General features: G+C 43.9%; 1 protein-coding gene across 10 annotated transcripts in view; it reads right to left on the bottom strand.

Annotated features, from left to right (window-relative positions):
• Positions 1–24,123, bottom strand: part of PCYT1B (phosphate cytidylyltransferase 1B, choline) — a 131,249-nt gene that overhangs the window by 59,482 nt on the left and 47,644 nt on the right. For 6 of the 10 annotated variants that reach the window (XM_072817475.1, XM_072817477.1, XM_072817474.1 and 3 more), the window contains exons 2-3: positions 16,053–16,152; positions 3,546–3,662 (exon numbers count right to left, since the gene is read on the bottom strand). In XM_072817475.1, the coding sequence (XP_072673576.1) occupies positions 3,546–3,662; positions 16,053–16,152 (217 nt within the window). Of the gene's footprint in view, positions 1–3,545; positions 3,663–16,052; positions 16,153–16,638; positions 16,862–24,123 lie in introns of those variants that run through there. The other 4 variants (XM_072817481.1, XM_072817479.1, XM_072817476.1 and 1 more) reach the window with 3 other exon arrangements.

The following is a 24,123-nucleotide window of genomic DNA, read 5'->3' as shown; positions in this document are numbered from 1 at the left end:
AACCATTGGCTGGGCAAAAATGCTTGAAAAAGATAGAAGAGATAAAGGGCTGTTATGCGAACACCCAAACTATACAAGGAACATTTAAAGCCCAACAATAAGAAAATAAACAAACAGATTTAAAAAATGACAAAAGATCTGAACACATACTTCACCAAAGATGATACAGAGATGGCAGGTAAGCATATGAAAAGATGTTCAACAGCTTACGTCACCAGGGAATTGCAAAATAAGAGAACAATGAAATACCACTATATACCTATTACAAAAGCCAAAATGCAAAATACTGACAGCACCAAATGCCGGTGAGGATATGGAACATCAGGAACTCTCATGCTCCCTGCATGGAGCCTGGTTCTCCTTCTGCCTGTGTCTCTCTTTTTCTCTCACTCTGTGTCTCTCATGAATAAATAAATAAATAAAATTTTAAAAAAAGGAATTCTCATGCACTGCTGCAGGAAATGCAAGGTGGTACAGCCACTTGTGGAACAGTTTGGCAGTTTCATACAAAGCATACTCTTTTTTTTTTAAGATTTTATTTATTTATTCATGAGAGATACACAGAGAGGGGCAGAGACACAGGCAGAGGGAGAAGCAGGCTCCATGCAGGGAGCCCGATGCGGGACTCGATCCCGGGACTCCAGGATCACGCCCTGGGCCGAAGGCAGACGCTCAACCACTGAGCCACCCAGGTGTCCCCAAAACATACTCTTTTTATAAATATTTTATTTATTTATTTATTTATTTATTTATTTATTTATTTGGTAGTTTTGTACAAAACATACTCTTTATAAAGATTATTTATTTATTTTTTTAAAGATTATTTATTTATTTATTTATTTATGAGAGAGAGAGAGCGGAAGCGCATGCACATGCAAGTGGAAGGGAAAGGGAGACAGCCTTAAGCAAACTCTGCGCTGATCAGAGAGCCCAACTCGGGGCTCAATCTCACCACCCTGAGATCATGACCTGAGGCAAAACCAAGAGTAGGACGCTTAACTGAGTGAGCCACCCAGATGCCTCAGAACTTAACATATCTTAACATACAATCCAGCAATCATGCTCCTTAGTTGGTCCCAAAGGAGTTGAAAAACCTATGTCCACATAAAAATTTGCACATGGATGTTTATATCAGCTTTATTCATAATTGCCAAATCTTGGGAGCACCCAGGTGTCCTTCAGTAAGAAATGGATGAACCGTGGTCCATCCAGTCTGATACACCAAGACTACAAAGTGAACTAGCAAGCCATGAAAAGTATGGAGGAGCCTTGAATAAGTATTACTCAGTGAAAAAAGCCAATCTGAAAAAGGTACGCACGTACTATAAAATTTCCATTAAATGGCATTTTGTAAAAAAAACTATAGAGATGGTAAGAAGCTAAGTGGTTGCCATGGGCTGGAGGAGAGGCGGATGAATAGGCAGAGCGCAGAGAATTTTTAAGGCAGTAAAATTAATTTTGTACAATATTACAATAGTGGACACATGGCATTATACATTTGCCAAAACCCACACACAGAATGTGCAACAGTGAGAGCAAAGTCTAGCGTAAAGTATGGACTCCTGGGTGGTGATGACGTGTCAGTGCAGGCTCATGGACTGTAACCAATGTATCACTCTGGTGGGGGATGTTGATGATAAGGGGGGTGTGTATGTTTGGGTGTATGGGAATTCTCTGCACTTTTTCCTCAGTTCTGCTGTGAACATAAAACTTCCCTTAAAAAGTATATTGAATTTTTAAAATGTCAATATTTATAATATTAAAGAAAGTACATCTTTTACAGAATACAAAATTTGAGGTGTCAACCTAAAAAATTGAAAAAAGGTATATACAGTTATTTCAAAATTCTTTTTAGGGATTGTGAGGATCAAAGTTTGAAAACTCTTAATCTAAAACAATGGTTTTTGACAGGGGCCTCATTATCCCCTAGGAAGCATTTCTGGAAATTTGTGGGGCATCTTTAGTTGTCACACTGAGTGGAAGCAGCTACTAGCATTTAGTGGGAAGGGTGCCAATGATGCTAAACATCTTTCAAGGTACGGGGGCAGCTTCATTGGAGATTTTTTGCCACAATATGCAGGATTTTTGCCACAGCACACCTGCACAATTGTTTTAAATCATTTTAGTCTAGAACCTAACTTTGTTTTACATCTAATCACATAGTATTTCTGGAATAGCTGTGAGACGCTGGATTTTAGAGGAAGGTAACTACTACATACCTCGAAGGAAGACTGTACTTTCTCTTGTCTGCAATTTTATCAAAACACATTTGCCACAGCAATGCCACTCATGGTCACTGAGCTCTGATGCCATGCCCCCGGTACCACCTTTAATGTAATCACTCAGAGCCATGGCGAGTGTTCCTAAGTGTGACCCACATCAAACCACCTCCAAACTTGGGTCACCAAAACACTGCAGCGGTCTCCCCAGGGCCTCAGCAGCTCAGTCCACACTCCAGGTGGTAGTGCTCCTTTCAGAAATGGTTTTCCACTCAAGATAAAAAGAAATGAACAACAGATGGGCTTTCTGCCTGCCTCGGGTTCCGTCTGCGTGACGTGTCCAGTAATCATTGCCTTTCATCATCTCTTTCTTCTGGAAAGAACTCCATTCAATTAACCACGCAGTCACCATCCTCAGTAAAATCTGTAGAAAGGTGCCTCTCAATCATCCAAAACGTAGTCTTAAACTAACAGAAGGTAACAAAATATTGTAAAAATTGAGACATGGTCTCTTACCAGCAGCTTTTTCCTCACAGTAAAGGTTTAAGGGTTGACAGTGCCTAGTTCACCTAATGGCACAAAAACTGATCACGACGAAGGGCTATGGTGCTTCCAGAAGCTACAGAGGCCAGATACAGGTCTCCCTACGCAGGTACTATCTACCTACATTGAAATCGGTAGGCCTTCCGGAGGATGAAAATTTCTGTCTGCATCTAACCACCCTTCTTCCACAAGCGTATGAAGTAAGCCATTTCCTTCACCGTGAACCAAAATTACCCAGGGATATAAATCTCCCTTTCTTTAACACACACTCCTAAGCCCCATTAATTAGGGTCATTGAGAGCCACTACTTTAGGTTAGCGCAGCAACAGCCTAAGTGCCGTGGTCATAGACAATGACCATGTCATGGTCATAGACAATGACCTCGTTTACCCTTAATCATCCTTAAGCTCCTCAGCTCTCTAGGACTTGAAATCAAAATAATATTGTTTTTCTCCTAACCCTCCAGAAAATTTTAGAAACACAAATGTGATCATGCCTCAATCACAAGAAGAAAGGCATTAACGGAAAACATGAAGCCGTTGCCCTTGGTGGCATTACTGGCCCGTCTCTCTCTGGGAATCGGTGTGTATAATCCCATGACGGAATCCCCTATGGCTTTTTGGATGTCACATTCCATTCCGGGCGGCCAACAGGTGAGCCAGCATCAGCTGCAGTGGGAGTAACAACCCTGTGAGATTTTAATAATGGGACTCTGAGAGGGGTCCTTTCCAGAAAGTGCATCATCCAGGAATTTTCTAGACAAAGAGAAAATGCAGTTCTTACCTCCAACCAACAAGTAGCTGTTGGGAAACAGTGTTTTTGCTTGCATAAGTGCCCTTGCGTGACCGGAATGGAAGAGGTCAAATATTCCATCCGCGTACACTCTGACGGGCCTGTCAACTGTGGAAGAAACAGAGTGGCATCAGCGGGACTGCGGAGCAAGGAGCCCAGTTGCCTGGTCGCTCCGTCCTCGGTGGCAGGAAGCTGCCCTGGGTCAAACCCCATGGCAATGTGCCAGCGCTCTCTCACGCGTGCGCGAAATTACCTTTACAAGGAGGTTCTTCTGACCACACCAGAGTGGAGTAGAAACAGAGAATTAAGACCCCCCCCCTCCCCCCCCCGAACGCACATTTCAAGCAGCAGCAGAGACAAACGCGCGGCGCCACGGAGCTCGCCTCACCCAGCGCCGCGCCTCAGGGGCCTGGGCCGGCAGGGTCGGGCAGCCGGGGCGGAGCCGGAGGGTTGGCACGGTCGGCCCGGGAGCCTCGGGCCAGGAGTGAGCGAAGGGCCGGATGGAAAGGCCAAGGACCGCGTTCCTGCCTGGGCAGGCCCGCGGGAGGCCTCCCGAGCCCCGCTCCCCAGGGCGGCGCGCGGGCGTCTGCTCGGCCGCTCCCCATGAGCGCCTCTCCTGCGACGCCAGGGCACAGCGGCGGCCTGGAATCCGCTTTGGTCGTATTTACACCACAGAAACCGGCAAATGCTACAGGCCTGGCTTCTTTCCCTCAGGAGGGCCAGCTGTCGAACCAGCACCACCGCACAGAGGTCACGCCCTAGCCTCTGTGGCACCATTAAAGGGGGGGGGCACGAGCCCCAAAGACAGAAGAGTCGGGTGCAAAGTTACATGTCGGGGTGGTCCTCAGTGTTGCAGGCCTGCGGCCAACACTATAATCCTTCTGAGGGAGAAAGGTCGAGAGAGAAGAGGCCTCCACAGACGTTCTCACAGGGCCACCTGGCGCTCTGGGAAGTGCCATCCCATGACAAGAGGGATTCACTCACCATGGCCCCCTGGGAGCCAGAGGCTGCACTAGAAACCACAGATGGCACTTTGCTGAGATAGCCCGAAGACCTACCTCCTCAAAGAGGATGGAGACATTGGGGGTAGAGGGGGTGCATGCCAACTTTTTTTTTAAAGATTTATTTATTCATTCATTCATGAGAGACACACACAGAGAGAGGCAGAGACACAGGCAGAGGGAGAGGCAGGCTTCCTGCAAGAAACCCGATGTGGGACTCGATCCCGGGACTCCAGGATCACGCCCTGAGCCAAAGGCAGACGCTCAACCGCTGAGCTACCCAGGCTCCCTAGGAGCCAACTCTGACACCATTTCTGGACTATCAATGAAGGAACTAGCAAACTGAAAGCTAAATATGGAAACTGAACATATATACATTCATCTCCACTTCCTCCCAAATACCACGAGAATTACAGATAAAGAATTAAAAAGGTATGATCCCCCTCTCCCCACCAAATAAAAATAAATTAAAAAGTATAATCCCCCAAGAGCAGAGGAAACAAGAAAGGCAAGGACAGCGAATGAGAGATGTCCACAACATTTCGGAAAGTTGATTTTTGGGACTCTTGGGTGGCTCAGCGGTTGAGAATCTGTCTTCAGCTTAGGGTGTGATCCCAGAGTCCGGGATCGAGTCCCACATCGGGCTCCCTGCATGGAGCCTGCTTCTCCCTCTGCCTATGTCTCTGCCTCTCTTCTATGTCTCTCATGAATAAATAAATAAATAAACTTTTTAAAAGGAAGCTGGGACGCCTGGGTAGCTCAGTGGTTGAGCATCTGCCTTTGGCTCAGGTCATGATCCCGGGATCTGGGATCAGGTCCCACATTGGGCTTCTTGTGGGGAGCCTGCTTCTCTCTCTACCTGTGTCTCTGCCTCTCTCTGTGTGTCTCTCTCATGAATAAATAATTAAAAAAAAAAAGAAAGTTGTCAAATGCTGACTGTCTAGAGGAAGCAAGGTCTGGAGTTAGGACAGGTAGGGAAAAGGATTGTTGAGTTGTTGAGGTTTTTTTTTTTTTTGTAAGTGCAAGAGTCTTATTGACTTTTTCCAGTATATGCATGTATTATAATGGAATTATAAATATAAATTTAAAAAAGAAATCAGTGCAAACTTCTGACGAATGATTTTTAAGATGGATTTAAAATTGTGATTATTTCTTGATGTAGTACAACCTAATTTGGAATATAAATTAAAAGAAATGTTACATTAATAGATTCAGATGGTACAATGTTTCTAATAAATTAAATTTCTCTAATAAAAAAAACTCGGGAGACTTTATGTCAGATAGGGAATTGCAATTATTCCCAATTATACACCATTTTGAACAAACAGAATTGCCTTCACAGGATTATACTGGATTCTAAATAAGGCATGGTAAATAGAAAATGCTTTGAAATAACAAACTGTCTAATGAGGGATCCTTGGTTTCAATGCTCTTATTCAATTTGAATTCAATTGAGGAAAATTTGTTTTAAGATATAAATCCCAGGGGAAAGCAGATGGCAGTTCTGCAAAAACTTTTTGTTATTGATTCAGAGGTGATCAAGATAAATGAATTCAGGAAGCAGGGAGGAAAGAAAAGTAAAGAAAGATGACATAATTACTGAGAAAAAGACCATTTAGTAAATCTTTGAAGAGTATTTGTGGAGTTGATTTTGCAATAAGCTCACTTTTTAAAACTGTAGTGTGTCAGCAACTTCTAGACTGGGAAACTGTGCAGGACCCCCCCCAAAAAAAAAAACCACCAAAAACCAATCTCTTCCACAAATGAGTACTTCAAGAAAAAAAAAGACAAAGAAAAATGGAAGTAGGTCTGCAGATTAGAGATTTAAAAGACTTATCAACATATTGAATGTAGAGACATTATTTGGATTTAAGTTTAAATTGTCAGTAAATGAAGACATAAGATAATTGGAAATTGGAACACTGAATATTTGGTGGTATTAAAGAATTACTGTTAATTTTTAGGTGAAATAATGGTATAATGGTTATGTTTTTAAAAACTGGTTTTTTGGGACACCTGGGTGGTTAGTGCTTGAGCATCTGCCTTCGGCTCAGGTCGTGATCCTGGGGTCTTGGGATTGAGTCCTGCATCAGGCTCCCCACGGGGAGCCTGCTTCTCCTTCTGCCTAGGTCTCTGCCTCTGTCTCTCATGAATAAATAAAAATTTAAAAATCTTAAAATAAATAATTAAAACTAGTTTTTAAGGGCACCTGGGTAGCTCAGTTGGTTAAGCATCTGCCTTAGGCTCAGGTAATGATCTCAGGGTCCTGATATCAGGCTCCCTGCCCAGTGGGGGGCCTGCTTCTCCCTTTCCCTCTGCCCCTCCCCCTTGCTTGTGTGCACATGCACTCTCTCTCTTGCAAATAAATAAAGTCTTTTTTAATAAACTAGTTTTTTTTTTTTTTCAGGACGCCTGGGTGGCTCAGCAGTTAAGTGCCTGCCTTTGGTCTGGGGTGTGATCCCAAGGTCCCAGGATCAAGTCCCACATCAGGCTCCCTGCATGGAGCCTACTTCTCTCTCTGCTTGTGTCTCTGCCTGTGTATGCATGTGTCTTTCATGAATAAATAAAATCTTAAAAAAAACAAACTAGTTTTTTACGACATTTATATAGAAACATTTCTGGATGCAATGATAGGAAGCCCAGGACTTTCTTTTTTTTAATATTTTATTTATTTATTCATGAGAGATACAGAGAAAGGCAGAGAGGAGAAGCAGACTCCCTGCAGGGAGCCCAATGCAAGACTCGATCCCAGGACCCCAGGATCATGACCTGAGCCAAAGACAGACGTTCAATCACTGAGCCACCCAGGAGCCCCAGACTTTGTTTCAAATAAGTAAAGAAGGGAAAGTGGATGGGGGCATGCATGGGGTGAGACCAGCATGGGTTGGTGGGTGGTAGGTATAGATGACACACACATAGAACATTATATTGTTCTACTTTTGTGTATGCTTGAAATTCTCTACAATAAACTTGTTTCAAGAGTGTGGCTTTTTTTTAAGCTTGTATGTTTATTTGTCTTAATCTTTTGTTTCAGATTTTTCTAGATGTCCTTTTAGGCATTTGGGCATTCTCCAGAGCATCTATGCTGGGAACCACTGGCCTGTGCAGCTGGGGAGGGGGGGTTGGCAATGATCCCAAGAGGGAGCCCAGCTCTTCCATGGCCGTGTGGGAGAAAACCTTATGGTAGCTTCCAGGGGTCCCTGCCACCTGCTGTTCATACCTTTGTGTCATCTCCGCCCTTTGAAATATGAGTGGGACCTGTGACTTATTTCTAACCAGTTGAATATGGCAAAGATGATGGATGGCATTCCCATGATTATGGTACACTATCTAAGATTCCATACTGCTAGCAGACTCACTCTTTCTCTCTTGGTGGCTTTGAAGAAGCAAGCTATCATGTTGTCAGAGGACCACATGGCCAGGAATGGCAGGTGACTCCTAGGGGCTGAGGGTGGCATCTGGCTCACAACCAGCAAAAAGCTAGATCTTTGGTCTTATGGTTCCAAGGAAACAACCAGAGTGAGCTTGGAAACGGACCTATCACCATCAAGCTTCCAGATGAGAAATGATCCCTGGGTGACAGCTTAAAGGCAATCTTGTGGGAGCCTGAGCAGAGGACTCAGCTAAACCAGGCTCCTGGCCCACAGAAATTATGACATAATTAATCTGCATTGTTTTAAGCCACTAATTCCACTGCAGTATGTTATGCAGCCTAGAAAATGAATACAATAGCATTATAAATTTTCTGCCCACAGACTCAAATTTTTAGAAGTATTTCAAATAAATTCTTGTTTATCCTGAATGGACAGAGTAAGGCCTATCAGATAAATGTTATATTCTGGTAAAATGCCTATCTGTATAGCACATGTTGATTGCCATGTTACAAATAATTTCAATATAATTAATTACACATAACATCAAAATGATGCTGAATATTTGCTTAAGAATCATAGATACAAATAATGATCGTGGTATAGTACTGCGGGAAAATTGGATTATTTTAACTTCCTGGATCTTACAACTCCAAATTTTTGTTATTTTGTTATTCAGCTCTTACAAACAAATGAAACAGTGAGGGGGCTATGCTTGCCTCACATCTCACACCATATATGAAAACTAACTCAAAATGGATCATAGATCTAAATGTATGAACTAAAGCTGTGAAACTCCTGCAAGAAAACGGGACTTAGTGACTGTCTCTTCTGACTGTCTCATCTTAGTGACTGTGGGTTTGGCAAAAATTTTGTCAATAGGGGGCACTCCGGTGGCTCAGTCTGTTAAATGTCTGACTTCGGCTCAGGTCATGATCTCAGGGTCCTGGGATCGAGCCCCGAGCTGGGCTCCCTGCGCAGTGAGGAGTCTGCTTCTCCCTCTCCCTCTGCCCCTCCCGCCAACTCGTGCTCTCTTTCTGTCAAATAAATAAGTAAAATATTTTTAAAAAATTTCTTGAATAGGGGCAGCCCTGGTGGCTCAGCAGTTTAGCACTGCCTTCAGCCCAGGGCCTGATCCTGGAGACCCGGGATTGGGTCCCTTGTCGGGCTCCCTGCGTGGAGCCTGCTTCTCCCTCTGCCTCTGTCTCTGCCTCTCTCTCTCTCTCTCTCTCTGTGTCTCACATGAATAAATAAATAAAATCTTAAAAAAGAATTTCTTGAATAGGGCAGCCCAGGTGGCTCAGCGGTTTAGTGCTGCCTCAGCCCAGGGTGTGATCCTGGGGTTCCAGGATCGAGTCCCACGTCAGGCTCCCTGCATGGAGCCTGCTTCTCCCTCTGCCTGTGTCTCTGCCTCTCTTTCTCTGTGTCTCTCTCATGAATGAATAAAATCTTTTAAAAATATCTCTTGAATAGGACCCAAAAGGACACATAATAAAGCCAATAAATAAATAAATAAATAAATAGGACCTTACTTCAAATTCATGTCTTCAAAAGACGTTTTTACAAAAACACAAAGGCAAATCAGACAGGAAGAAAATATATGCAAAATATATATCTGATATAAGCCTTGTATCTAGAATACAAAAGAACTGTCAAAACTCAATAATAAGAAATACCTCATTTTAAAAAGGGCAAGAAAATTGAACAGATACTTCACCAAAGAAAATAAATATATGGATGGCAAACAAGCTCATGAAAAGATCTTTAATATTATTAGTTATCAGGGAAATGCAAATTCAAGCTAGAATGATAGACTACTTCATACCCCTAGAACGGCTAAGAATTTAAAAATATATTGACCATAGCAATTATCGGTGTGGGTACAGAGCAACCGGAACTCTCAAACAATGCCAGTAGGAATGTAAAATGATACAATCACTCTGGAGAGCAGTTTGGCAGTCAGTTAAAAAGTTAAACATATACCTGCCACATGGCCAGACAGGAGGCAATCACCAACTGCATTACACCCTAACTCACGTTTTTGTGGGCTGTGTTCTGGCATTTCTTGGTATTCCTTCAGACTCAGGCAACCACCAAAGGATTATTCTTTTTTTTTTAATATTTTACTTATTTATTTGAGAGACAAAGATAGAGAGAACACGAGTGGAGGGGAGGGGCAGAGGGAGAAGCAGACTCCCCACTGAGCAGGGAGCCCGATGTGGGCCTATGTCCCAGGCCCCCAGGATCATGACCCGAGCTGAAGGCAGATGCTTCACCGACTCAGCCACTCAGGTGCCCCTATTCATTTTTGATTATGGCTATTACCCTACATTTAAACAGTGCTTAAAAAGTCTATATGATTTACAAAGCACGTATCTTTCACTTAACCTTTGCATCAGCTCTGTAATGTATGCAGGAGAATGGACTTATTATCCTTATTTCATAGAGGGGCAATGGAAGCTCAGCCTGGTTAAGCGGCTTATCCAATATCATGCAACCCAACTACAATGAAATTTGAGTACAAACCAAACATCACTGCCCTTTCTTTTAACTCATGGTGCCTTCTAGAAACCTACATTTCAATATGAGTTCTTTTAAAAAAGAGATTAATACTAAACACCCACTATTTATGATAACTAGTATTGTTTTGTGCACAACTGATGTGCAAAAAGGGGGACATAAAAATTAACCTTTAAAGATCTAATACATACTTTATAGCTTTATATAAACTTTATAATTTCCTTCTACTTATAGCCAACATTTACTGATAGTGGTTGATGTTAGTTTTTTAAATACATTAAATTTAAATTTTAAAGAAGAATTTTTAGGGGTGTCTGTGCAGCATAGCTGGTTAAGTGTCTGATTCTCAGTTTCAGCTCAGGTTGTGATCTAAGGGTCGAGAGATCAAGTCCCACTTCAGGCTCCACACTCAGTACCAAGTCTGCCTCAGATTCTCACTCCCTCTCCCTCTGCCCCTCTCACTTGTGCTTGCTCACACTCATGTGCGCTCTCTCTCTCTCTCTCTCTCTCTCAAATAACTCTTCTTAAAAAAAGGGTATATTTAAAGAAAAGTATAGTACAGGTGCACACAAATAAGGCAAAATTCATTGAGGTAGCTCTTGAAAAATGAGTTTGGCAAACTCTACGCACCATGGAAATGAAACAATACAAATCTCCCTTTGAGAAAGAAAATAGGCAATTAGAACTGAATTAGCTTTTAAGAAAAAAGGCAGCTGTGATAAAAAGGAGCCTACGAAATAACCACTTGGACTTTTCCTTTATCTGAAGACAGAGAAGTGATTCTCAGTCTCCAGATATATATATATGAAACCTTGCATGGTCATAGTTCCACAGCTGGACTAGTTGAGCTATGATCAAAGTTGACAATTCCAATTGCTCTACTGTGTTCTTTTCTCTTGTGGCTCACAGAGAACGTCCAGGAGCTAAGAGCAATGAGCAGAGTTTATCATCCTAAATTCTTTTAGAATTTATATGCCAGCCCGTTTGGGCAGACCTACAATTGCAAAACATACTGTAGACAATTGTACTAAGTCATAGAATAGGGCCAGTGAAAGGAGATAAAGATTTCAGTTATAACTATAAACTTGAAGTACATTATAAACCCCAAAATTATGTCTGTTTTGTCTCTTTGATGGAACACTCAAGACAGCACCACAAAAAGGTAATTGCTTAGTCGTCTTGAAAATTACCAAACGCTCCAAAAAAGCAATGATTTTTTTTTGTTTTCTACTAACAGCACAATGTTCCAACAATTATATTTGGATAATCTCCCTGTCACTTCCTCCAATCATTACCAACGGTTACTCTTCATCAGTGGTTCTGGCAGTGAGGTCCTAAGACAGGCAGCATCAGCAGGGAACTTGTTAGAGATGCACATTCTCCAGCCCACCCCAGACCTACTCCATCAGACACTTTGTGGGTGAAGTCTGCTTTAACAATGCAGAGGATTCTAAGTAGCTCAGAGGACCACTACTCTAATAAAACAATGATTATCAGAGTGTGGTCTAAAACTATCATGTGCCGGGTGCCTGGGTGGCTTGGTCAGTTAAGCATCTACCATCGGCTCAGGTCATGATCTCGGGGTCCTGGGATGGAGCCCCACATCAGGCTCCCTGTTCAGAGGGAGTCTGCATCTCCCTCTTCCTCTGCCCCTCCCCCCTGCTCATTCTCTCTCTCTCTCTCTCTCTCTCTCTCTCAAATAAATAAATAAATAAATAAATAAATAAATAATTTTTTAAAAAATAAATGAAACTATCATGTGCCTTCTAGGTAATCAAAGAACATCTTGCCACATTTTAATATGGATGCTAGACATTCTAAATGAAGGAATTTCTTTTTTTTTTTTTAAGATTTTATTCATTTATTCGAGAGAGAGAGCACAAGCCAGGGGAAGGGGTGGAAGGAGAGAGAGAGGCAGACTCCTTGCTGAGCAGGGAGCCCAGGCAAGGCTCAATCTTAGGACCCCAAGATCATGACATGAGCTGAAGGCAGACGGTTAACCAACTGAGCCACCCGGGCACCCCAATAAAGGAATTTCTAACAAAAATGTGTCCCTCCTGCCTCTGCCAGCCAGGTGTCCCTCAACATCACAAATTCTCTTGGATAATTTCCCAGGGTCATCACATGAGATAACAGGAGACTTTCTCTTCTAGTATGAAAAGCTCACGTTTGCTCCATCGCACTCCTCCCGTGGTGACCCATGTTCCACAGAGCCCACGACATAGCTATTTCAAAATGCACCACCATCTTATTCTAACTTGGTTCTCAGGGTTTAAACCGCTTGGTGGTTAGACAATGTACAGGTGCCCAATCTCACCCAATCAGCTTGATGCTGGCTCAGAGCATCACACCCAACCCTCCGATTTTATTTCCAGAGGGCAAGCTCCTCCTCTTGTCCCAAACTTCCATTCATTCACTCAGTCATTCTCTCAGTCAATCACAAAATATTTACTGAGCACACAGTATTTGACCAGAATGCTGCTAGGTGCTGGTGAAACCACAGTGAGCAAGACAGACCACCCTATTGCTATAGAAGGTCACAGCCACCGTGTATGTCTTGTTCATACCCCTTCTACCTTCCAGTTCAAAGCCTGTTTTCACTGAGCTCCATGGTCAGCTGTGGCCTGGGCTGCACAGGGCAGCCTTTTGTATGGGTGAACATAGCAGAGATTTGAGGTAAAAAGGACTTGGCGAATCCTAGCTCTACCCAGTCAGCTAGGACATCTGACAAACTACTTTTCTGTTCTCCAAGTCCTCAAGGAAGGACACAGTATTACCCATCTGACAGCTTTTACTGTCAAATGCAAAGACCAAATGAGATGGAGTACAGCATGCAGCACCTAGCAGATGCAGAGTACGTTCTACTTCCATTTCCCTAGAAAGGTAGGGTCATCTTCTTTGGTGGCCTGAAGCTCAATCTTTAACTTTAGATTAAATTAGTTCTTTCATAACTACCTGGACTTCCATTGCAGCTTTTGGATTTATTGCTTGGGTCAGTAGAGAACAGTGTATGGTCTATAGACCACCAAGTTCACAATCAACTGGCTATTAGTTATAAAATACAAGTGTCTAGGCCCCATCTCAGATTCAGGGGTAGGAGAGAGCAGGAAATCTGTTGCTTTTTAAAAAAGATTATTATTTATTTGAGAGAGAGAGCACAAGCAGGGGGGTAAAGGAGAGAGGGAAAAGGAGGCTCCCTGCTGAGCAGAGAGCCCAATGTGGGGCTCGATCCCAGCACCCTGAGTCCACAACCTGAGCTGAAGGCAGATGCTAAACTGACTGAGCCACCCAGGTGCCTCAGGAAACCTGCTTCTTTAATAAGCTTACCAGGTGATTCGTTGCACACTTAAGTCTACGAACAACTGGTTTAGCTGTTCAGAGCTGCCTTCCCAAGCCTCTTCTTGCCTTTGCCTGCTCTCCCCTCCTCACCTCACTCTCTTGAAGCTACTCTTCAAAAGGAAGCAGAGTGTCATGGTTGAAGGATCAAGCTTGAACACAAACAGGTTTGATGTCAAATCCCAGCTTGACCACCCACCAGTGGCCTCAAGTGGATCCCCTTGTAGCAGCAGCACCTGGGAACTCATCTAGAGAAGCAGATGACTAGGCCCCACCCCATGTGGACTGAACCAAAAACTCAAGGGTGAGGCCCAACCATCTAGTTTAATGAGCCCTTGAAGTGATTCTGATACACCTCCAGCGTGAGGATCACTGGCAGCTGCTCACTCAATAACCTTGGGAGATCTGTGTCTTCTCTAAAGCCTTCATTCCCTCATCTGGGAAATACTCTAAGTACTAATCACAGACAGTTGTAGAGTGAAGTAACAGGATCCATCTAAAGAACTTAGTAGGGATGCCTGGGTGGCTCAGTCGGCTAAGCATCTGCCTTTGGCTCAGGTCGTGACTCAGGGTCCTAGGATGGAGCCCCGCATTGGGCTCCCTGCTCAGTGAGGAGTCTGCTTTTCCTTCTGGGCTCTCCCTCTCTGTCTTTCAAATAAATAAATAAAACCTTTAAAAAAATAAATAACTTAGCAATTGTAGGCACTTAATACCCATTATTACTAAGCAAACTGTCCTTTGTCCCACAGATTCTCTTAGGCCTGGGACGTTTGCTTTTTGTCATGGTGAGTGGAAAATGAGCTATCTTCAATGTCTTCAATGTCTCAAAGCTGAGCTGCTCAACTAATCTTAGTTTGCACTCCAGCCAAATCACCAGGAGTGCCACTCATGCACTCCCACGTGGCTAGCTCTGTGCCTTCACTTCTTCTGTCCCACTAGCCTGGAATACCCCCCTGTTTGCTGCCCACCTTGTCCAAATCTTACTTCTCCCCAGACCACCAATTCAGGTCAGCTACATAGTCTTGCCTGACTGTTCCAGGACAAGTGAATCTGCCCTCCTTCAAACTTTCACTTATCTGTGTGGCAAGGTTGAACCCCTAAGCACACACATGCATATTATTTGGGGGTTTTATTTCACACCAAGTTGTCTCTTTAATTATAGGTGTTGCCTTGGAGACATTGCAGGTTCAGTTCTAGACCACTACGAATGAGCAAATACCACAATAAAGCGAGTCAAGTAAATTTTTTGGTTTCCCAGGGCATATAAAACTTATGTTTAGGGGGACATGACTGGCTCAATTAGTAGAGCACACAACTCTTGATCTCAGGGGTTTAAAGTTCAAGCCCCAGGTTGGAGGTAGAGATTACTTCTTTTAAAAAGTTATGTTTACACTATACTGTAGTCTATTAAGCATGCAATGGCATATCTTGAAAAAAAAGCAATGTATTTGCCTTAAAATAACACTTTATAGTAAAGAAGGCTGTCATCTGACCTTCCAGTGAATCATAATCACTGATCACAGGTCACCATAACAAAGAGAACAATGAAAAAGTTTGAACTATTGCAAGAATGACCAGAATGTGACAGAGAAGCAAAATAAGCAAATACTGTTGGGAAAATAGTGCCCATTTACTTGTCCAACACAGAGTTACCACAAACCTTCAATTTGTAAAGAATGCAGCATCTGCAAAGCACACTCAAGCGAAGCGCAATGAAACGAGGTATGCCTGAACTCTCCGGATGGTTTCTCAATCTCTTCCATATCCGTCTCTGGTATAAAGGAGTTAATGAATCAACACACTCCCAGCGCAGAGCCCAGGCTCTTTAAGGCACACCGGGAGAAACAGCTTAAAAACACAGTCTTTTAAAAATGGCAATAACTGTAATAGCTTAGGTTTGGATAAGCCTTCACAGTTTAAACAGGGCTCTGGTGTTTTTAACCAAATCTTGTCACCCCCAAAACCTTGTGAAGCAGGCAGGTGTCAGTGTCCCTGCTTGCTCAAGAGGAAACAGATTGAGATCGTTCTCATGACTTGCACAAAGCTGCAGAATGATGGCAGAGCTGCGGCTCCGATCCCTGTTCTTTCACTTGCTTAGTTTGGTTGGTCGAGCTTATCAGGGCAGGGGTTTATCCCTCTCGCACTGTGCTATAAATCTCTCAATTCAACTCTCCGATCAAAAGCAAGGCCCGCTCAAGTAATGATGGGCCTCTCTGCTATTTTAAATGTCAGGACAGAGCCCATTCGGGGAACAAGAAGTACAGCCTCACCTGGTGTTCCTAAGCGGGCCTGAGCAATGGTCAGTTTCTCGTGGGGTGCTTGGCACTGGCAGCTGGTTTCATCTGCAAATGGGGCAGGTGCGGTCAGGGTCTAGAAGGGAAAAAGAGAAAGGGAATATAGTCTGACAAACTTTCCTTTGGCACTAACTTCCCCTGAAGCCTTATTTCTGTTGGCCACACAGGTACGATCAAGAAGCAGAATATATCCACTGCATCTTCCAGAGAAATATTATGCTGTTAGAAATAAAAACAGGGACATGGTTACCGAAACCTTTTTATTTTTTTTTTTTGACTGATGCTCAGAAACGATGAGAGTGCCGCACTGTCTCCTATATGCCAGGTACCAGAGGAGGTACTCTGGACAGCTTAGCTCTTCTCGGCCCCACCACAGCCTCTGATGGCTTAAATTCTTCTATCCTCCCGTAACACAGGAGGACACCCTCCCTATTTCACAGAGAAGGCAACTGAGGCCCAGCAGGATGACAAAATATGCCAAGTCATGCCCTTGGAGAGTCCCAGTGCTCCGCTTTGAACGTTTCACAACCACCCAGGGCCGACTGCAAAGATTTACACTTACCCACAGCCCGGGGTACTCGGCCGGAAGAAATGCCATACTCAGAAGTGTGGCAGACATCGCCTGTATTTCACACACACACCCCGGCCTGGCCAATCGCAAACTCTGACGTCACTTCAGTGCAAGGCCGAAGCCGTCCTCCGTGCCCCGGGAAGGCCGAGCGCACGGCGGTTCTGGCTCTGGCGGGCTGCAGCCAACTGCTCCTGCGGTAGCTCCGAGCCACCGACGGCTGGAGGCCCCGCCCCAGGCAGCCGGGAGAGGGATGTAGTCACTTGGAAGCCTGCCCGGGAAGTGGCTCCGCATCTTTAAGTCAGCCTCTTAAAATGAAAACCTCACTCTCTCCAGGGGAAGACAAAGGGAGCCGTGTTTTTGTAAACAGGGCCAACGCAATCCGGGGTCATCCGTGTGCCGTCTCCAGGCTCTGGTGTTATCCTGGTCGGCGCTCTATCATCTTGGCTATTTTTTTTTTAATTTATTTATTCATGAGAGACAGAGAGAGAGAGAGAGAGAGAGAAAGAGAGGCAGAGACAGAAACAGGCCCCATGCAGGGAGCCCGACACGGGACTCGATCCCAGGACTCCAAGATCAGGCCCTGGGCCGAAGGCAGACACCAGACCGCTGAGCCACCCAGGGATCCCCTTGTCTTGGCTGTTTTTTTAAAAGATTTATTTATTTATGATAGAGAGAGAGAGAGGCAGAGACCCAGGCAGAGGGAGAAGCAGGCCCCACGCAGGGAGCCCAACGCGGGACTCGATCCCTGGACTCCAGTATCACACCCTGGGCCAAAGGCAGGCGCCAAACCACTGAGCCACCCAGGGATCCCCTCGTCTTGGCTATTTTTAAAGCTGAAGGCGACCAGTCAACCGTCCGCGGTACTCATACTGGTGCATGGGTTGTTTCTCAGAGACAGACACAAAGTTCCTTAGCTTGAGAAGATGACTGAAGAATGATCCACACGTTTGAACAGGGGCTGTGACCCACTTCTGCCACTCGTTTATTCACTCGCTCGGGCATCAGTCACTCATTCACAATTTCAAACGTACGTCAGGCACGATCTGAGTGAGACCTGGAGGTTGAAGTAGGGGGAAGACCAGTTCCAGTCCTGGAAGAGCCTGGTTCTCCTCTGCACTGCCAAGCAGCAGTCCCTGCCCTGCCCCCACCCCTCTCCCCATTGTAGCACCTTCCGCCCTGGAAGCTGGAGTCCTGCCCCAGGCTTGTTTGGAGACCTTCCAGTTGCCTGAGACGTTCTTAACCCCCACCTTCCCGTTCAGGGCTCTGAAAGTAAACCAAGACTGGGGATGCGGGTTCAGGACACTTGGGTCCATTGTTGGTTCTTTTTCAGTCCAGTAAGGTGACCTCGTGGGCCATCGTGGGCCAGAGCAGCATCTGTAATGTAGCAAAGGGGTGCAGTGACAGTAACAGTGAGGCTCGGTAGCCACAAACTGCAGCTCACATCCCTTTGCCAGTACTTACAGGCTGTGTATTCTAATTTGGCTCTTTTGACTGAAAAGAACCAAGACTCATTCAAAACAGCTCAAGAGGTAAAGGATTATTTTAAGGTTCAACAATCATAGAAATCGTGTGTGGGGGTGGGGGAGATAGGAAAGGTACAGCGCTTGGCTCCAGACTGCTCTGCACCCACCTGTTTGCTCTCTGCACCTGATGCTTCCTGTCCCACTCCCCTTTACCCTATATCTGTCCACTACAGTAAAGTCTCTGCTTACCTTTACTCCCCTGTAACCAGCAGCTCACCTGTGACAATTGGCTTCCCTTCCTAACACTCATCAACTTCTGATTGAGTCTTTCAGCCCCAGCTCCAACCAACTTACTACTTCTTTCCATGTTTCCCCATTCAAATTCCTAAAGGAGAATCAGACTGATTGAGCTCATCTTCTCAAAGCAGGCCACAACCAGAATGGGCTGCCACTGAATCAGACACCCACTTGGGGCCCACAGGTTGTGGCTGGTAAAAGGACAAGGAATGGAGAGGGAGGCCATGGGTGGCCTGTCTATGCCCCTTTAGCAGGTGCTATCTGCAGGACAAGAAATGTATTTGACTTTGTCTAATTTTAAGAGGACATTCCATGGGGTGCCTAGCTCTTGATTTCAGCTCAGGTCATGATCTCATCATCATGGTTCATGGGATAGAGCCCCATGCCAGGTTCCCTGCTCAGTGGGGAGTCTGCTTGAAGATTCTCTCCCTCTGCCCCTGCCCCAACTCACACTCATGGGGGCCCAAGGGCACATGCTCTAAAATAAATAGATCTTTTTTAAAAATAAGGGACATTTGGGTGGCTTAATCTATTGAGCTTCTGACTCTTAATTTCAGCTCAGGTCATGTTTTCAGGGTAGTGAGATTGAACCCTACATTGGGCTCCCCACTCAGCGGGGAGTCTGCTTAAGATTCTCTCACTCTTTCCCTGCTCCCTCCTCCCTCCCCCCAAAATAAATAAATCTAAATAAATAGATGGATGGATGGATGGATGTTCCTTAGATGAAGTTCAGTTTCATCTGTAAAATGGGTACCTATCATGCAGGGTTGCTGTGAAACAACAAAATACTGTATGTAAAGTACCTGGTAATCAATTGTGGCCATTATTACTATTAGTATGTATTATTATATATAATACTATATAATAGACAATGTAGTTCTCCCTAAAAACAAAGCAAATTGACTTGTGAATGAACTTTTAGGATACAACGTAAATAGGTAAATGGATTGGCAAATGGGGTTAAATTTTATGATTCATTAACCTTTAATATACACGGACAGTGAATCTTTTTTTTTTTTTTGACAGACCTTTTATGTGCCAGTTGCAAAGTTTATTAAAAAAATAAGGTGTTGTCATTTTCCAAGAAAGGTGTGTTCTAGAGAGTGTGAAGCCTGGTAATTAAAGCAGAGACAGAGAAAGTTGTAAAACAATGATAGTTACTCAAAGGTAAAGAAAAAGGTTTATATGCACTCTGTATATTTTTCTGAATTATCGTAGCCTAGAAGTAGGAAAAAGAAAGAAGCAAAGAGAAGGCAAACAGAGTTCATAAATGAGCTTGCATGTGCATATGTGCACACATGTATACATGTGTGCTTGGGGACATGTGATCATATTTAACAGCAGTTGACAAGGAGAAGGGGTATTCCTTGGTATGTACAAGGCACTATGCTTGGAATGAGGAGAATCCAGATATTAATGAGCCATAGACTTGAACATTGCCAAAACATTGCCTTCCAAAATGAGGCAGATTACCCCCTCAGTTTAGAGGCAAGCTCTATATTCAGGAAGACGTTGGTTAAGGCCCAGCTACCAACAACCAGCCCTGTGGCTTCAACCAATATTTTTCAAACACCCCAGAATTCCTTCTCTGAACCAGAACAAATCATTTGATTTACACGAAATCTTAAGCTACTCAGGTTCTGTCCCCGCCACCTACAAGGAGCAAACCAACTGCAGGAAAACGGGAGTAAGATAACCAGAAGCTCCAGAGAGAGGCAGGGGGCTGGTCCAACCTGGACTCTGAGCTATAGATATAGAGATAGATCTATAGAAACATATACACAGGGACACCTGGGTGGCTCAGTGGTTTAGCATCTGCCCTCAGCCCAGGGCGTTATCCTGGAGATCTGGGATCGAGTCCCGCGTCAGGCTCCCTGCATGGAGCCTGCTTTTCCCTCTGCCTGTGTCTCTGCCTCTCTCTCTCTGTCTCTCATGAATAAATAATAAAATCTTTAAAAAATACACACAGAGATACATAGAAAGATATATCTCTATGTATCTCTACCTAGCTATCTATGTATATCTATACATATAGATATAGGTCTATAGATCTATATATACATATCAGCTTGTAGAGGCCCCACACCCCCATCTCTTCCTTACCATTTGCCAGACCTGGGATGGTTCCAGGGATCCTCTGGGTCTAGGCCCTAAATAACACATAAAACTGATGCTCAATAATGTAACATAATTAAATCTTTGAGGGCCTATGCAGTACCATATAGCCATCTACACACTAAGCACTTTAAATCTATTAGCTCATTTATTTTTACAGCTCTGAGATCTATCTCCAATGAACTATACAGAATCTGTCTTCAACAGAGACACCAAATGGCAGCAGGAAGTAACAGCAGCGTTACATCCCTCAGACTCAGTTACCTTTCTGGTTCCCTTTGAACTGAGGAAACTCAAAGGATTCTTAGACAATTAGGATAGAGGGGCCTTGAAAAGGAGACATGGACTTCCTAGTAATTAGAGAAGGAGGGGCGCCTGGGTGGCTCAGTAGGTTAAGTGTCTGCTTTCGGCTCAGGTCATGATCCTGGGGTCCTGGGATTGAGCCCTGCATTGAGCTCCCTGCTTTGTGGGGAACCTGTTTCTCCCTCTCGTGATCCCTGGGCTTGCGCACTCACGCTCTCTCTCTCTCTCTCTCCTTCTCTGTCAAATAAAAAAATTTTTTTTTAAGAAAAAAGAGGGATGCCTGGGTGGCTCAAAGCATCTGCCTTTGGCTCAAGGCATGATCCCGGGGTCCTAGGATCGAGTCCTGTATCAAGATCCTCACATGGAGCCTGCTTCTCCCTCTGCCTACGTCTCTGCCTCTCTTTCTGTGTCTCTCATGAATAAATAAAATCTTTTAAAAAGAAAAGAAAACCAAAGGATGTGACCATATTTTTCACCCAGATTTGGTGTAGTAGGTCAGATGACTGACATATAGTTAGTTACTGGCAAGCCACAGCTTAGATCCCACACCAGCCGGGTCACATTGTTAAATGTTTACAAACATCTGCTATGTATTTCATATGATGCTAGATGTTTGGAGGGTGCATACGTCGAAGAGAAATAAGGAAAGGAACAGAACTTGCTCTGGGGCAGAAATCCTCAAAGGTGAAGGGTGGCCCTTTTAGAATAGGAGGTATTAGTTTGAAAAGGCATATTCAATTTTCAGGAATTTCATATCCGGAAAAAAAAAAGCCCTACCTTTTTTTTTTTTTTTTCCTTTTTTTTAACATACATAGAAATTAAGCTTCTGAACTGGTAGACATTGTAAGAGGATAGACTATGCCCCCTAGGTATCCATATTCTAAATTCAGGGCTGGGGAGTCACATGAAATTTTTATGTTTAGCAGAAAAGACAGGATTTTAAAGGGTTAAGAAGCCCTGGCCCTGTGCCCTGAACCTAATATGTGCAAGGACCTTGCCAGACCACAGACTTAGAGCTAGACTGCAATTAAACTTCTTTCTACCTGATTTAGGATTTCAGAACACCTAGTCATTGCATGTGATTATGTTGCCCATTCATCATATAGGTTCTGGTAATGTAAACTATATTGTATCATACCAAAGCCACATTCTCACCATGCTTTTTTAAAAAAAGATTTATTTATTTGAAAGCAAGTGTGTGAGGGTGAGTGGGGGCATAGGGAGAGAGAATCTCAAGCAGGCTCCCCACTGAGCGTGGAGCCTGACACAGGGTGCGATCTCAAGACCCCAGATCATGACCTGAGCTGAAATCAAGAGTCCACTGCTTAACCCACTGAGCCACCCAGGCGCCCCTCCCATTATGCTTTTTACAGGGAAAGACTTTAGATATTGGGCATTTCATTTGCAAAATGTGTTCAATTAGACACTGTCAAATATTTACTTAAAAGCTATTAGACATTACATGGGGTGCTTGGGTGGCTCAGTTGGAAGAGCAAGCAACTCTTGATCTCGGGGTCATGAGTTCATGCCCCATAATGGGTGTAGAGATTGCTTAAAATAAATAAATAATTTTTAAAAAGCTATCAGACATTACATAAAATACACAAACGTCAGTTGAGTGAAAAAAACCTCAATAGAACCTGTACTTACACAATGTGCGTCAATTGTACAACTGTACCAATCAGACAGCGAACTAATCAACCAATCAGAATGTAGCATAGTACTGCTGATGGTGACAGCCAGCTGCAGAATTGCTTGTTTATGCTATGCTCTTCTTACCTGCAATAGGACAATCCACCCAGATAGGCCTGAGTTCAAATCTTAGCTCCATTATTTAATATCCATTTGATTTTTTGAAAACTGCTGGTCCTGGGGCAACTGGGTGGCTCAATAGGTGAAGTGGCAGACTCTTGATTTCAGCTCATGTCATGATCTCAAGATAGTGGGATTGAGCCCCCATCCTGGGCTCCGCCCTCAGCAGGGAGTCTGCTCCTCTCCTTCTCCCTCTCCCTCTGCCCCCCCCCATCTCCGCTCATGCACTCCTATTCTCTCTGTCAAATAAATAAATAAATCTTTAAAAAGAAATTGCTTGTCCTTAACCTCTCTAACCTTCAGCATCCTCACCTATAAAAGGGAGTTAATAAAATGATCTACCTCTTGAAGCTGATGTAAGGACTAAATGAAATGATGTATGAGTAGTATCTTCCTTCTACTTCTCCAGAATCTACTTTCTTCCTACCCTTCTCTACTCTTCTCTGTACGGCTTCCTGTATGCGCTGCACCACCAATGGGCTCCAGGGCCTTTCTGCTTCATATTGGGTGGGGTCAATGAGAAGTATGCAAAACACCGGAGGGCAGAACAAGAGGGAGCTCAGGATACCTTTCCCCATGGCTTCCTTCCTGCTAGGAAGCAGTATGTTTTTTCTGTCCTCTTACCAAAATCCACAGCTTTTGTTGAGAGTCCCCTCTTTATAGAGCACTCTGCAAAGTTCTGGTAATCACGATCTCCCCTTACCCCTTCAAACCTAGGAGTGACAACCCCTAACATACCCAGGCCTAGGGTGCATACTATCCCTTGAGGTTTCCTGAAGCTCTGCCCACACTCTTGTAAATAGTCCCTTTCATTAAGTGCTTTTTCATATCTCCCATTAAGAGTGAGCTGTCTGTCTCTCTACAGGGCCTTGAATGATAGAGTATATATAATAGTATGGCTGCCAGGCTCAATAAACGTTAACTAGCAAATGTTGATGAGGCATGTTAGAAGCACAGAGATCAATTGAAAAATGAATTACCCATAGTTAATAAAGTCATAACCATCTCAAGAATGTCCTCCAGTAGGAAAGAATTTTATGGCAACATTATGGTATTTCTATCAGAATTTGCAAAAGAGACAGAGACAGGACTTCAGAAAGAATCTATTTCTCCCATTTAGGCCTTTTGCCTCAGGAATCACCAGCTTCAGAACTGCAAAATCAGAATTAGAAAAAGACATCACAAAATCACAGCCCTCAGTCTCATTCTGTTAGTTTTGTATTTACCAGCTGCTGAACATAGTTTTTAAGGCAGGATTTTATTTGAGATTAGAATATGTTCATCTTCTGAAGACAGGGAAGAAAGAGTAGATTTTATACTTGACCATAGGGCCTAACATATGTAAATCACTAGATTCTTGGACTGTGTCAGTGATTATGCGGAATCTCAGATTAGGCAGCTGCTGCAAAGCCTTGACAGATGCCAGTGGAGTGGAGAAAAAGGATGCCTAGCACATGGCTCAGCACCAAGAAATATCTATTTTTCA

Source organism: Canis lupus, chromosome X (assembly GCF_048164855.1).
Source record: "Canis lupus baileyi chromosome X, mCanLup2.hap1, whole genome shotgun sequence".
Lineage (NCBI taxonomy): Eukaryota > Metazoa > Chordata > Mammalia > Carnivora > Canidae > Canis > Canis lupus.
This window is presented reverse-complemented; position numbering and strand designations above follow the sequence as displayed.